A 15,095-nucleotide genomic window follows, 5' to 3' on the forward strand; every position below is an offset into this window, starting at 1 on the left:
GGGTTTAGGGCGGGGTGGGGTTGTGGTTTGGGGTGTGGGTTGGGATGGAGGTGGGTTAAATTGGGGCAAATATGGGTTAAATGGGGTCAAAGTTGGGTTAAATTGGGTCAAAGTTGGGCTAAATTGGGTCAAAATCGGGTTAAATTGGGTCAAAGTTGGGTTAAATTGGGTCAAAGTCGGATTAAATTGGGTCAAAATTGGATTAAATTGGATCAAAATGGGCTTAAATTGGCCCAAAGTCAGATTAAATTGGCCCAAAGTCGGTTTAAACAGGCCAAAAATCAGATTAAATTGGTTCAAAATTGGATTAAATTGGCCCAAAGTCAGCTTAAATTGGCCCAAAGTCAGATTAAATTCGCCCAAAATCAGCTTAAATTGGATCAAATTTGGCTTAAATTGGCCCAAAGTCCGATTAAGTTGGCCCAAAGTCGGGTTAAATTGGGTCAAGTTTGGCTTAAATTGGCCCAAAATCAGCTTAAATTGGCCCAAAGTCAGATTAAATTGACCCAAAATTGGATTAAATTGGCCCCAAGTCGGATTAAATTGGCTCAAATTTGGATTAAATTGGCTCAAAGTCGGCTTAAATTGGATCAAAATCGGATAAAATTAGCCCAAAGTCAGATTAAATTGGATCATAATTGGCTTAAATTGGCCCAAAATTGGCTTAAATTGGATCAAAATCAGATTAAATTGGCTCAAATTTGGATTAAATTGGCCAAAATTCGGATTAAATTGGGTCAAAACCGGTTTAAATTGGCCCAAAATCGGATTAAATTGGATCAAAATCGGATTAAATTGGCCCAAAATCGGGTTAAATTGGATCAAAATCAGCTTAAACTGGTTCAAAATTGGATTAAATTGGCCCAAAGTGGGATTAAATTGGCTCAAAGTCGGTTAAATTGGATCAAAACCTCCTTAAATTGGCCCAAAATTGGATTAAATTGGACCAAAATCAGCTTAAATTGGATCAAAATTGGATTAAATTGGCCCAAAGTCAGCTTGAATTGGATCAAAATTGGATTAAATTGGCCCAAAATCGGCTTAAATTGGGTCAAATTTGGCTTAAATTGGCCAAAAATCGGCTTAAATTGGATCAGATTTGCTCAAAATTCCAGTTTCATGTCATTCGCTCATCACAGACACATTCTGGCCCAAAATCAGCTCAATTTTGCTCAAAATTGGCTTAAATTTGCTCAAAATTCGATGTTCATGTAATTCTCTGGCCATGGCTCAAAATCAGCTCAATTTTGCCCCAAATTGGCTCAAATTTGCTCAAAATTCGAGTTTCATGCCATTTTCTGGTCATGGACACGTTCTGGCCCAAAATCGGCTTAAATTTGCTCAAAATCAGCTCAGATTTGGAGTTTGACGCCATTGGTTCAACGCGTTTTGGCCCAAAACCGCCTGAAATTCACTCAAAATGTCTCAGAGTCGGGCGTTGATGACGTCATCAAAGCCAAGACGGCTTTTAATCAAGTATTGACCCAAAATGTCCTAAAATCGACCCAAAATCTCCCCAGACTGACCCAAAACCTCCCCGAATCGCCCCAAAACCGGGTTCTGATGACGTCATCAGCTCCTCCCCCGTTTTTACCCAAATTTACCCAAAAACGCCCAGGTTTAACCTTGATGATGTCATCAGCCCCAAGATGGCGCTCCCCCCCCCCCCGTTTTTACCCAAATTTACCCAAATTTGCCCAATTTTGGGTCTCTCAGGTGCTGCCGCCGCTGCTCGGACACAAAATCCCCCAAAACTGCCCCAAAACCCTTCTGGCCCCGCCCCCTCCCCCTAGGGCTCCGCCCCCTTAGACCCCGCCCCCCTCAAGCCCCTCCCCTCCCCTTTATCTTTTAATAAAAGTGAATTTTGGGGTGAAAAATGCCGGTTTCAGGTTTATTTACAGATGAGGGGCCACGCCCCCTCGGTGGGCGTGGCCAATAAATAACGCTGTACACGGGGAGGGGGGCGGGGCTTATGTACAAGTGGGCGGGGACATGCGGGAGGGGGCGGGACCATGCAAAATAAAGGAGGGGCGGGGCCAGAAGGGGATGAGTTGTCCAATAACGAAGGGGCGTGGCTGTGTGACATCATAGTGACAAGCCACGCCCATGGGCGTGTCCTTTGATGAAGGGGGCGTGTCCCACGATGGGGGGGCGTGCCTCAGAAGGAAAGGGGCGGGTCCCAGAGGGAAGGGGCGGGTCCCGCGGGGCGCGGGGGGCGTGTCCGGGCGGGTGGGCGTGGTCAGGCGCGCGGTGGGAGGGGCTGGCTGACGCGCACGCAGCCCCAATAGGCCGCCCGCAGCAGACACGCCCCCGCGCCCGCCCCCAGCACCGCCCACACCGCCGGCACCCACCGCGCCCCCCGGCGCCACGCCCACCACGTGCCGGCCTGGGGGCGGGGACAAGCGGGGCGGGGTCAGGCTCTGGCCACGCCCCCTGAGCACTCCCCTGACCCCTTACATTACACTCCTTTAAGCCACGCCCATTTCTGACACGCCCTTCAGAGCCGCGCCCACTGAAGCCCCACCCGTTATGGCTCCACCCACTTAAGCCCCACCCTCTAAAGCCCCACCCACTTAAGCCACTCCCCTTTAAGCCTCACCCTTTAAAGCCCCTCCCACTTAAGCCCCACCCTTTAAGGCCACTCCCCATTCAAGCCCCACCCATTTAAGCCCCACCCTATAAAGCCACACCCATTTGACCCCACAATCTAAAGCTCCACCCACTTAAATCACACCCATTTAAGCCCCACCCACTTAAGCCCCACCCCTTATACCCCCGCCCCTTCAAGCCCCACCCATTTCCCGCTTTAGCCCCGCCCCTTAACACCCACCCCCACCAGACTCCACCCCCAGCCCCCCTTTGGCCCCGCCCCTCACCGCCAGCCCAGCCGCGGCCCCGCCCATCAGCAGGGCGGCCAATAGGCAGCAGAGGCAGCGTCGCCGTGGGAACCGCCGGCCAATCGCGGACCTGGGCGGGGCCAGAGGGGCGTGGTCAGCTCCGGCAGGGGGCTCGGATACGCCCAAACATAAAAGGGGGCGTGGCCGTTGGGAAAGGGGGCGGGGCCTGACTTACACCTTGCGGCAGTGCGGGCAGCGAGCCAATGAGCGCTCGGGGAGCTCCGCCCACTGCGGGGAAAGGGGGCGTGGTCACATGGGGGTGGGCATAAATGGCCAGAAGGGGCGGGGCAAAAGGTGGGAGGGGTTTGGGGGTTCAGGGGGCAGAGTTTGGGGACGGGAGGTGTTAAGTGGGTGGGGTTTAAAGGGTGGGGCTTAAGTGGGTGTGGCTTTAAAGGGTGGGGCATAAGTGGGTGTGGCTTTAAAGGGTGGGGCTTGAGGAGGAAGGGCTTTAAAGGGTGGGGCTTAAGTGGGCTGGGATTTAAGGGGTGGGGCTTAAGTGGGAGGGGCTTTAAAGGGTGTGGCTTTATTGCGGGGCTTAAGTGGGCGGGGCTTGAAGAGAGATTTGTTTTAAAGGGTGTGACTTAAATGGGTGGGGTTTGAAGGGGAAGGGGCGTGTCTCAGCAGGAAGGGGCGGGCACAGCGGGGCCAATCGGGGGGAAAGGGCGTGGCCACAAAGGGGGGGCTGGTTAGGCATGCGTAATGAGGTGGGCGTGGCCGAAGGGGGCGTGTCTCACCAGGAAGGGCCCCCCGCAGTGGGCGCAGGCCACGCGCACGCCCCCGGGGGCGGGGTCAGGGCTGGGCGCGCCCGTCTGCACCGGGCCCAGGTTGATGATCCTCTTACTGGGAGAACTGGGTTATACTGGGAGCCACTGGGATGGACTGGGAACCCTCCCAGTGCTCCCAGTATGGCCCAGGAGCCTCTTACTGGGAGAACTGGGTTATACTGGGAGCCACTGGGATGGACTGGGATGGACTGGGAACCCCCCCAGTGCTCCCAGTATGGCCCAGCGACCATCCCAGTCCCTCCCAGTATAAACCAGTAACCCCAAATCATCTCCCAGTCCCTCCCAGTATAAACCAGTAACCCCAAATCCTCTCCCAGTGCTCCCAGTATGGATCAGAACGGCTCCCAGGCCCTCCCAGTATAAACCAGTAACTCCAAATCCCCCTTTGACCCTTTCGCAGTTCCTCCCAATGCCCCCAGTATAAACCAGTGACCCCCCCAATCCCCTCCCAGTATAAACCAGTAGCCCCCAATCCCCTCCCAGTCCCTCCCAGTCCATCCTAGTCCCCCCCAATCCCCTCCCAGTCCCTCCCAGTCCCTCCCAATCCCCTCCCAGTATAAACCAGTAGCCCCCAATCCCCTCCCAGCCCCTCCCAGTCCGTCCCAGTACAGACCAGTACGGCCGTGGGCAGGCGATGCGCTGCGCTGAGGCCCTGCACACCAGCAGGCAGTTACAGGGACACCGCACGTACTTCTTACCGCCGGGGGCCGTCCTGATTGGCTGCCGCGGCGAAGGGGGCGTGGCCTCAGCTGGGACACGCCCCCCGAGCCGGCCTGCCCAGCTCAAACCACGCCCATCGACCGCAAACCCCGCCCAGACGTCGCCACAATGAGGTCAGGCCCCCTCAAAGAAGCCACGCCCATTCAGACCCCGCCCACCCATACCAAACCCCGCCCATCCTCCCCCTTCAAGCCCCGCCCACATAGACCGTACCCCGCTCCCTTCCCCTGGACGCCACACCCCCTCACTGAAGCCACACCCACAGACTGCTTAGCCAGCTCAAACCCCGCCCCTCCCCACTCCACCCACTCAGACCCCGCCCACGCGTTTGCACTGAAAGCCACGCCCCCCATCATGTAGGCCCCGCCCCCTCACCGTGGCCTCGCCACACCCCCCGCACTTGACCACGTGCTGGTGTGTCTTCCCCTCGACGCTGATTGGCCGCTGGCACACGCGACACGTGACAGCCGGAGGCCCCGCCCCCGGCGCCTCAGGGCTGCCCAATGGCGAGTAAGGGGGCGGGGCCTCGCCCGGACCAGCTCCGGCGCCGCCTGCCAATGGGAGAGCGGTGATTTACGAACGAAGCCACGCCCCCCGAAGCCACGCCCTTCCCTCAGCGCGCTAAGCCCCGCCCCTCCCGGTTCGGCGCCTCACCCAGACCCCGCTCCCGGATTAAACCCCGCGCACCCGGCGGGGCTCCGTCCCCTCTCACCGGCGGCCGCGGCCCCGCCCGGGCCCGGCCCCGCCTCGGGCGGCAGCAGCGGCGATCGCTCCCCGTCCGCCATGACAGCGCCCTGCGCCACGCCCCCCCGAGCCCGATTGGCCCGCGCCGGTCACGAGGGGGCGGCCCCGCCGCCACCCGCGCTGCCATTGGCCGCGCCGCCTCACGTGAGGCTCCCCGCGCGCTCCCATTGGCTCTTTTCGCGTCACGTGGCGCCCCCGCCTCGCTATCACCGGGCGTTGCCGTGGCAACGCCAGCGCGCCGCTCTTCCGGGTCCCCATTGCGCTCTCCCATTGGCCACGCCACACCACGTGATACCCCCACCTCCCTTTTACGCGCCGTTGTCCTGGCAACGCCCGCGCGCCTCTCTTCCGGGTTCCCCTCCCCGCGCTCCCATTGGCTTCTCGCACGTCACGTGACGCTCCCCGCCTCCATTTCCTCTATTCCCGGCACCGCACCGCCCACCCCGCCCTCCCATTGGCCGCTCCCCCGCGCGCCCCGCGCTCTGATTGGCGGCTGCTCCCGCCGCTGCCCCCGCTCGTCTCCATGGCGACGGGCAGCTCTCTCCGATTGGGCGAGGCGCGGGGGGCGCGCCAGGGACGTCAGAGGAAGCGCCGCCACATAAGGCGCGGTGGGCGGGGCCTGGCCCTCAGACGCTGCCGAGATGGACGGGAGGTGAGGGGGGGCGTGGGCGGGGGCGATTTTGGGGCGATTTTTGAGATTTTTGGGCCTTTTTGGGCCTGGGAAGGGGTCGGGGGGATGGAGGGGGAGTGGGATCGTCCAATGGCATCGCGGCCCGGGGGGTCCGGCGGCCAATCAGCATCCGGCGGGGGGGCGTGGCCAGTGGGGGGTCTCGGAGCGCCCCCTCCCCAAATTATGGTAATGAGGGGACGGGAAGAGGCGCGGGTTTGGGGGAAATTTTGGGGATTTTGGGGCTTTTTAGGGGGGCGGGGCCGGGCCCAAAGTCCGGCTGGCCCCGGGCCCGGGCCCAGGGCGAGGGTCAAGGGCAGGATGGGGAGGGGCTGGGGTCATTTGGGGGTCATTTAAGGGTTATTTAAGGGTCATGGGGTCATCTTGGGTTCACCATGGGGGTCCTGGGGTCATCCCGGGGTCATTTCAGTGGGTCCTGGGGTCATCCCGGGGGTCATGACCGTCCCTGGGGTCATCCTGGTGGTCATGAGGTCATCCCAGGGTCATTTCAGGGGTCCTGGGATCACCCTGGGGTGATCCTGGGCTCATCCTAGGGGCCCTGGGGTCATTTCAGGGGCCCTGGGGTCATCCTGGGGTAATTTGGGGATCCTGGGGTCATCCCGGGGTCATCCCGGGGGTTGCGACAATCCCTGGGGTCACCCCAGGATCATTTTGGGGGTCCTGGGGTCACCCTGGGGTTATCCTGGTCCATCCTGGTTTATTTTAATTCAGACTGGTCCATACGGGTTTATACTGGTCCATACTGGTCCTTACTGGTTTATACCAATCCAAACTGGTCCATACTGGTCCTTACTGATTTATTTCAATTTAGACTGGTCCTTACTGGTTTATACCAATCCTTACTGGTCCAAACTGGTCCATACTGGTCCATACCAATCCATACTGGTTTATACCAATCCATACTGGTTTATACTGGTTTATACCAGTCCATACTGGTCCATACTGGTTTATACCGGTTTATACCAATCCAAACTGGTCCATCCTGGTCCTTACTGGTTTATACCAATCCTTACTGACCCATACTGGTCCTTACTGGTTTATACCAATCCAAACTGGTCCATACCGGTCCAGACTGGTTTATACTGGTCCATACCGGTCCATACCGGTCCAAACTGGTCCTTACTGGTTTGTTTTCCCGCCCCAGTTTCGAGGCGTGCGCGGAGGCCGCGCGGTGGCTGCGGGCGCAGTTCCGGGAGCCGCCGCGGGTGGCGCTGGTGTGCGGCTCGGGGCTGGGGGCGCTGGCCGAGGAGCTCACGGAGGCCAAAACCATCGACTATCGCGACATACCGCACTTCCCCCGCAGCACCGGTACCGCGACAGGCCGGGGTTTATACTGGGAGCGGTCACTGGGGTCACTGGTTTATACTGGGAGCTGTTATTGGGGTCACTGGGGTCACTGGTTTATACTGGGAGCGGTCACTGGGGTCACTGGTTTATACTGGGAGCGGTCACTGGGGTCACTGGGGTCACTGGTTTATACTGGGAGCTGTTATTGGGGTCACTGGGGTCACTGGTTTATACTGGGAGCGGTCACTGGGGTCACTGGTTTATACTGGGAGCTGTTATTGGGGTCACTGGGGTCACTGGTTTATACTGGGAGCTGTTATTGGGGTCACTGGTTTATACTGGGAGCGGTCACTGGGGTCACTGGTTTATACTGGGAGCAGTCACTGGGGTCACTGGTTTATACTGGGAGCTGTCACTGGGGTCTCTGGGGTCACTGGTTTATACTGGGAGCGGTCACTGGGGTCACTGGTTTATACTGGGAGCGGTCATTGGGGTCACTGGTTTATACTGGGAGCTGTTATTGGGGTCACTGGTTTATACTGGGAGCGGTCACTGGGGTCACTGGTTTATACTGGGAGCTGTTATTGGGGTCACTGGTTTATACTGGGAGCTGTTATTGGGGTCACTGGGGTCACTGGTTTATACTGGGAGCGGTCACTGGGGTCACTGGTTTATACTGGTTTATACTGGGAGCTGTCACTGGGGTCACTGGTTTATACTGGGAGCGGTCACTGGGGTCACTGGTTTATACTGGGAGCTGTTATTGGGGTCACTGGTTTATACTGGTTTATACTGGTTTATACTGGGAGGGACTGGGACTGGCAGGGCTGTGACTATCGCGACATCTCGTGACATACCCTGAGACGCCGCGTGGGTTTTGGGCCGTTTTGGGTATTTTTGGGCCGTTTTTGGGCTATTTTGGGGTCTCAGGTGGGCCCGGGGGTCACCTGTGTCACAGGTGGGCGTGGTGACCTCCGGCCCCGCCCCCAGTGCAGGGCCACGCCGGCCGATTGGTCGTCGGGCGCCTCGGCTCCGCCCCCTGCGCCGTCCTGCAGGGGCGGTTCCACCTCTACGAGGGCCACGCCCCCAGCCAGGTGAGTCATGGCCACGCCCACCCCCGGGGGAATGAGCACAGCTGGGGGCGGGGCACAGCTGAGGCCACGCCCCCATTCCCCAGCCCCTCCCATGGGCCCAGCCCCTCTGTCCCACCCCCATCCTCTAGCCACGCCCCCTGGCCACACCCAATGACCAATGAGTGACCACCTGAGTGACCAATGAGTGACCACAGAGTGACCACGAAGTGACCAATGAGTGACCAATGAGTGACCCCTGAGTGACCAATGAGTGACCACAGAGTGACCAATGAGTGACCACGGAGTGACCAATGAATGACCACAGAGTGACCAATGAGTGACCACTGCCCATAACTGCCCATAACTGACCACAGGTGGTCATTCCCGTCCGGACCATGGCCCTGCTCGGTGTCCACACCCTGGTGCTGACCATGACTGACCGTGAGTGACCATAACTGCCCATAACCGCCCATAACTGACCATAACTGACCATGAGTGACCATGAGTGACCACGAGTGACCATTCCCAGGTGGTCATTCCCGTCTGGACCATGGCCCTGCTGGGTGTCCACACCCTGGTGCTGACCATGACTGACCATAACCGCCCATAACTGACCATGAGTGACCATGAGTGACCACGAGTGACCATTCCCAGGTGGTCATTCCCGTCTGGACCATGGCCCTGCTGGGTGTCCACACCCTGGTGCTGACCATGAGTGACCATAACCGCCCATAACTGACCACAACTGACCACAACTGACCACGAGTGACCATTCCCAGGTGGTCATTCCCGTCCGGACCATGGCCCTGCTCGGTGTCCACACCCTGGTGCTGACCATGAGTGACCACTGAGTGACCATGACTGACCACAACTGACCACAACTGACCACGAGTGACCATTCCCAGGTGGTCATTCCCGTCCGGACCATGGCCCTGCTCGGTGTCCACACCCTGGTGCTGACCATGACTGACCATAACCGCCCATAACTGACCATAACTGACCATGAGTGACCACGAGTGACCATTCCCAGGTGGTCATTCCCGTCCGGACCATGGCCCTGCTCGGTGTCCACACCCTGGTGCTGACCATGACTGACCATGACTGACCACTGAGTGACCATGACTGACCACAACTGACCACAACTGACCATGAGTGACCATTCCCAGGTGGTCATTCCCGTCCGGACCATGGCCCTGCTCGGTGTCCACACCCTGGTGCTGACCATGACTGACCATGACTGACCATGAGTGACCATAACCGCCCATGACTGACCACAACTGACCACAACTGACCACGAGTGACCATTCCCAGGTGGTCATTCCCGTCCGGACCATGGCCCTGCTGGGTGTCCACACCCTGGTGCTGACCAACGCCGCGGGGTCGCTGCGGCCGGAGCTCGGCCCCGGTCACCTGCTGGTCATCCGTGACCACATCGACCTGCCCGGCCTGGCCGGACGCTCGCCCCTGGTGGGGCCCAATGACGACAGGTACGGAGCGGGGATTTGGGGGAAAAACGGAGGGATTTGGGAAAAACGAGGGGTTTTGGGGAAAAAAGGATTTTTTGAGGGGAAAAATGAACATTTTTGGGGCTCATTTTGGGCCTGATTTTAGGGTTAAAAATGAACATTTTGTGGGCGATTTTGGGGTTAGAAATGGACATTTTGAGGCCAGTTTTGAGGCCGATTTTAACGTTAAAAATGGACATTTTGGGGCTGATTTTGGGGTTACAAATGGACATTTTGTGGCCAATTTTGGGGCTGATTCCAGGGTTAGAAATGGACATTTTGAGGCCAATTTTGAGGCCAATTTTAACGTTAAAAATAGACATTTTAAGGCCAATTTTGACACTGATTTTAGGGTTAAAAATGGACATTTTGAGGCTGATTTTGACGCCAATTTTAGGGTTAAAAATGGACATTTAGGGGCCAATTTTGGGGCTGATTTTGGGGTTAAAAATGGACATTTTCCAGGCCGATTTTGACACCAATTCTGGGGTTAAAAATGGACATTTTTCAGGCCGATTTTGACTCCAATTTTCGGGTTAAAAATGGACATTTTTCAGGCCGATTTTGACACCAATTTTAGGGTTAAAAATGGACATTTTGAGGCCGATTTTGACACCAATTCTAGGGTTAAAAATGGACATTTTGGGGCTGACTTTAGGGTTAAAAATGGACATTTTAGGGCCGATTTTGGGGCTGTTTTTAGAGTTAAAAATGGACATTTTTCAGGCCGATTTTGACTCCAATTTTGGGGTTAAAAATGGACATTTTTCAGGCCGGTTTTGACACCAATTTTGGGGTTAAAAATGGTCATTTTGGTGCCGATTTTAGGGTTAAAAATGGACATTTTAGGGCCAATTTTGGGGTTAAAAATGGACATTTTTAAGGCCGATTTTGACACCAATTTTAGGGTTAAAAATGGCCATTTTGAGGCCGGTTTTGACACCCATTTTCGGGCTAAAAATGGACATTTTTCAGGCCGATTTTGACACCAATTTTAGGGTTAAAAATGGACATTTTGAGGCCGATTTTGACACCAATTCTAGGGTTAAAAATGGACATTTTGGGGCTGACTTTAGGGTTAAAAATGGACATTTTGAGGCTGATTTTGGGGCTGTTTTTAGAGTCAAAAATTGACATTTTTCAGGCCGATTTTGATACCAATTCTGGGGTTAAAACTGGACATTTTGGGGCTGACTTTAGGGTTAAAAATGGACATTTTAGGGCCGATTTTGGGGCTGTTTTTAGGGTTAAAAATGGACATTTTTAGAGCCGATTTTGACACCAATTTTGGGGGTTAAAAATGGACATTTAGGGGCCAATTTTGACACCAATTCTGGGGTTAAAAATGGACATTTCGCGGCCCATCCTCGGGCTGATTTTGGGGTTCAGAGCGGCCATTTCGGGGTCCGTTCCCAGGTTCGGGCCCCGTTTCCCGTCCATGACCGACGCCTACGACCCGGCCCTGCGGCGCCTGGCGCTGGCCCTGGCGCCCAAGGAGCTGCGGGCGCGCTCCGGGGTCTACGTGGGCGTGGGGGGCCCGAGCTACGAGACCCCGGCCGAGTGCCGCTTCCTGCGCAGGGCGGGCGCGCACGCCGTCGGTGAGCGGGGCGGGGCCTGGGGGGACGGGGCGGGGCTGGAGAGGGGCGGGGCGCGGGGCGGGCGCGCACGCCGTCGGTGAGCGGGGCGGGGCGCGCGAGGGGCGGGGCGGGGCTTGGGGGAAGGGGCGAGGCTTGGGGCGGGCACGCACGCCGTCGGTGAGCGGGGCGGGGCTTGGGCGAAGAGGCGGGGCTTGGGGCGGGCGCGCACGCCGTCGGTGAGCGGGGCGGGGCCTGGGGGGACGGGGCGGGGCTTGCGAGGGGCGGGGCTTGGGGCGGGCGCGCACGCCGTCGGTGAGCGGGGCGGAGCTTGGGGGGAGGGGCGGGGCTTGGGGCGGGCGCGCACGCCGTCGGGGAGCGGGGCGGGGCGCGGGGCGGGGCTTGGGAGGGGCTCGGGGCGCACGCCGTCGGTGAGCGGGGGCGGGGCTTAGGGCGGGACTTGCGAGTGGCGGGGCGCGGCTTGGGAGGGGATAGGCGGTGCTTGGGGGCGGGGCTTGGAAGGGGCTCGGGGCCCACGCCGTCGGTGAGCGGGGGCGGAGCTTGCGAGGGGCGGGGCGGGGCTGGGGAGGGGATAGGCGGTGCTTGGGGCGGGGCTCGGGAGGGGCGGAGGCGCACGGTTTGTCCCCAGGTGTCCCCAGGCGTGCTCAGGTGTCCCCAGGCGTGTTTAGGTTTGTGCCCAGGTGTCCCCAGGTGTGCTCAGGTTTGTCCCCAGGTGTCCCCAGGTGTCCCCAGGTGTCCCCAGCTGTGTTTAGGTTTATCCCCAGGTGTCCCCAGGTGTCCCCAGGTGTCCCCAGGTGTGCCCAGGTGTCCCCAGGTGTGCTCAGGTGTCCCCAGGTGTGCCCAGGTGTCCCCAGGTGTGCTCAGGTGTGTTTAGGTTTGTCCCCAGGTGTGTTTAGGTTTATCCCCAGGTGTCCCCAGGTGTGCCCCGGTGTCCCCAGGTGTGCTCAGGTTTGTCCCCAGGCGTCCCCAGGTGTGCTCAGGTGTCCCCAGGTGTCCCCAGGTGTGCTCAGGTGTGTTTAGGTTTATCCCCAGGTGTCCTCCCCCCCCGTCCCCAGGTGTGCTCAGGTGTCCCCCCCGTCCCGTCCCCAGGTATGAGCACGGTCTCGGAGGCGGCGGCCGCGCGTCACCTGGGCCTGCGCGTGCTGGGGCTGTCGCTCATCACAAACTCCGCCCCCGCCGACAGCGACGACGAGGACGAGGGTGACGTCACGGGCGGAGGGGCGGGGCCCGGGTCACGCCCCGCCCCGCCGGGGGCGGGGCACGAGGAGGTGCTGGCGGCCGCCCAGGAGGGGGCGCGGCACCTGCGGGCGCTGCTGGCGGCCCTGGCCCCGCGATTGGACGAGCCCGGGAGACACGCCCCCCTCCGTGACGTCATCGCGGGAGGGGCGCCGTCGTCGTAGGGGGTGATGACGTCGCGAGGGGTGATTGATGACGTCATAGAGGGCAGTGCCTTGGGAACGCCCCCCCCCCCCCGGTGAGGTGTGGGGGGGGCGCCGGTGCCTTGGTCCCGTGGGGAATCGAACCCCCAAAAAAATCTCAAAATCTCACAAAAAAATCCCCAAAAAATTCCCCAAAAATTCCCCCCAAAAAATCTCCACGAAATCTCCCAAAAATCCCCAAAAATTCCGCAAAAAATCCCCCCAAAATTCCCCAAAAAATTCCCCAAAAAATCTCCACGAAATCTCCCAAAAACCCCCCCCAAAAATTCCCAAAAAATTCCCCAAAAAATCTCCACGAAATCTCCCAAAAACCCCCCCCAAAAATTCCCCAAAAATTCGCCAAAAAATCTCCACGAAATCTCCCAAAAAATCCCCAAAAAAATTCCCCAAAAATTCCCAAAAAAATCTCCACGAAATCTCCCAAAAATCCCCAAAAAAATCCCCCCAAAAATCTCCACGAAATCTCCCAAAAAATCCCCAAAAAATTCCCCAAAATTCCTCAAAAATTCCCCAAAAAATTCCCCAAAAAACCCCCAAAAATTCCCCAAAACTTCCCCAAAAAATTCCCCCAAAAAATCCCCAAACAATCCCCCCAAAAAATCCCCAAAAATTCCCCCCAAAAAATCCCCCCCCCAAAAAAAATTCCTTGGGAATCACCTGGAAATCTCCCAAAAAATCTCCCCAAAATCCCCACGAAATCTCCCCACAAAATCCCCCCAAAAAATCTCCACAAAAACTGCCAAAAATCCCAAAAAATCCCTAAAAAAATCCCCCAAAAAAAGCCTTGGGAATCACCTGGAAATCCCTAAAAATCCCCCAAAAATCTTTTGGGAATTTTCTGGAAATCCCGTGGGGAAAACCCCAAGAAATCCCCCCCCAAAAAATCCCCCCAAAATTCCCCACAAAATCCCCCAAAAATCCCCTGGAATTTCCAGAATTTTCTGGAAATCCACCCCAAAAAAAAATTCTCTTGGGAAATCCTCAGAAATTCCCCCAAAAAATTCCCACAAAAAATTCCCACAAAAATCCCTTTGGGAAATCCCCCGAAAATATTGGGGAAAAACTGGGGGAAAATGGTAAAAAATAGGGGGAAATGTAAAAAAAAAACGGGACGGGGGAGGGAAAGGGGAAAATTTTGGGTGAAAACGGGGAAAAAAATGGGAAAAATCTGGAAAAGCCCCCGGGGAATTCCGCGGGAATTTCGTGACATTCCAGTGTCATTAATTAATTAATCCCGTGTCATTAATTAATTAATCCCGCGTCGTTAATTAACCCCGAGTCGTTCCCCCCTTGTCACATTTGCGCTGGATTTTGCCTTAATTCCCTGTCGTTAATTAATCCCGTGTCGTTAATTAATTCCGTGTCGTTAATTAGTCCCGTGTCATTAATTAACTCCGTGTCGTTAATTAGTCCCGTGTCATTAATTAATTCCGTGTCGTTAATTAGTCCTGTGTCATTAATTAATTCCGTGTCGTTAACTATTCCCGTGTCATTAATTAACTCCGTGTCGTTAATCCCGTGCCATTAATTAATTCCCAGTCATTAATCCCGCGTCTAATCCCATTATTTAATTCCATGTCGTCGGTTCCGAGTAATTAGTCCCGTGTCATTAATTAATCCTGTGTAATGAATTAATTCCGTCTCATTAATTCCACGTCGTTAATGCCGTTATTAATTCCCTGTCATTATTTAATTCCCCGTCGTTAATTCCGAGTCATTAATACTGTGTCATTAATTAATTCTGTGTCATTAACTAATTCCGTGTTATTAATCCCGTGTCATTAATTACTTTTGTGTCATTAATTAATTCCGAGTCATTAGTTCCATGTCACTAATTAATTCTGTGTCATTAATTAATTCCGTGCCATTAGTCCGTGTCATTAATTAATTCCGTGCCATTAATTAAATCTGTGTCATTTATTAATTCCGTGTCAATCATTAATTCCAACTCATCAATTCCATGTCATTAATTCCAACTCATCAATTCCATGTCATTAATTCCATGTCATTAATTCCGTGTCATTAATTCCGTGTCATTAATTCCAATTCATTAATTCCAATTCCAGTGTTATTAATTCCAATTCATTAATTCCGTCTCATTAATTAATCCCGGCTCATTAATTCCCTGCTGTCCCAATCTTTGTCCCCTCCGCATTTTGCCTTAATTCCGTGTAATTAATTAATTCATTACTTAATTACTCCCCCCTATAATTAGCTCCATTAACTAGCGGCGACCTCTCAGGGCCAGGGTTAATTAACCCCATTGATTAATTACCCCGGGCTAATTAATCCCCTCCAGAAAGCCTCCCAGGCTCGTTAGCCTCGTTCTGTTAATTAATTAATTAATTAATTAATAGGCATT

General features: G+C 55.7%; 2 protein-coding genes and 1 long non-coding RNA gene across 4 annotated transcripts; 2 read left to right on the forward strand and 1 right to left on the reverse strand.

Annotated features, from left to right (window-relative positions):
• Positions 1-27: 27 nt before the first annotated feature.
• LOC139586682 (uncharacterized) lies at positions 28-1,443 on the forward strand. Its single transcript, XR_011677904.1, has 2 exons — positions 28-1,205; positions 1,285-1,443. It is a non-coding gene; the product is annotated as an uncharacterized lncRNA (long non-coding RNA).
• A 680-nt stretch (positions 1,444-2,123) lies between these two features.
• PIP4P1 (phosphatidylinositol-4,5-bisphosphate 4-phosphatase 1) lies at positions 2,124-5,432 on the reverse strand. Of its 2 annotated transcripts, none has more exons than XM_071420258.1 (7): positions 5,090-5,432; positions 4,778-4,953; positions 4,296-4,402; positions 3,632-3,737; positions 3,073-3,125; positions 2,877-2,967; positions 2,124-2,386 (listed from the first exon to the last, which is right to left on the reverse strand). In XM_071420258.1, the coding sequence occupies exons 1-7, from the start codon at positions 5,415-5,417 to the stop codon at positions 2,240-2,242; spliced, it is 1,008 nt and encodes a 335-aa protein (XP_071276359.1). In that variant the 5' UTR covers positions 5,418-5,432; the 3' UTR covers positions 2,124-2,239. The 2 variants fall into 2 exon arrangements, with proteins under 2 accessions (XP_071276359.1, XP_071276360.1); XM_071420259.1 differs by having other exon boundaries at positions 5,115-5,273.
• Positions 5,433-5,696: 264 nt separating this feature from the next.
• On the forward strand, positions 5,697-13,607 carry PNP (purine nucleoside phosphorylase). Its single transcript, XM_071420252.1, has 6 exons — positions 5,697-5,798; positions 6,979-7,142; positions 8,112-8,215; positions 9,506-9,681; positions 11,116-11,297; positions 12,384-13,607. Exons 1-6 carry the CDS (start codon positions 5,788-5,790, stop codon positions 12,692-12,694), a joined length of 948 nt encoding a protein of 315 aa, XP_071276353.1. The 5' UTR covers positions 5,697-5,787; the 3' UTR covers positions 12,695-13,607.
• The last annotated feature ends 1,488 nt before the right edge of the window (positions 13,608-15,095 follow it).

This window comes from Agelaius tricolor, unplaced genomic scaffold (genome assembly GCF_023055355.1).
Source record: "Agelaius tricolor isolate 1412-34295 unplaced genomic scaffold, bAgeTri1.0.p SCAF_131, whole genome shotgun sequence".
In the NCBI taxonomy this organism is placed as follows: domain Eukaryota; kingdom Metazoa; phylum Chordata; class Aves; order Passeriformes; family Icteridae; genus Agelaius; species Agelaius tricolor.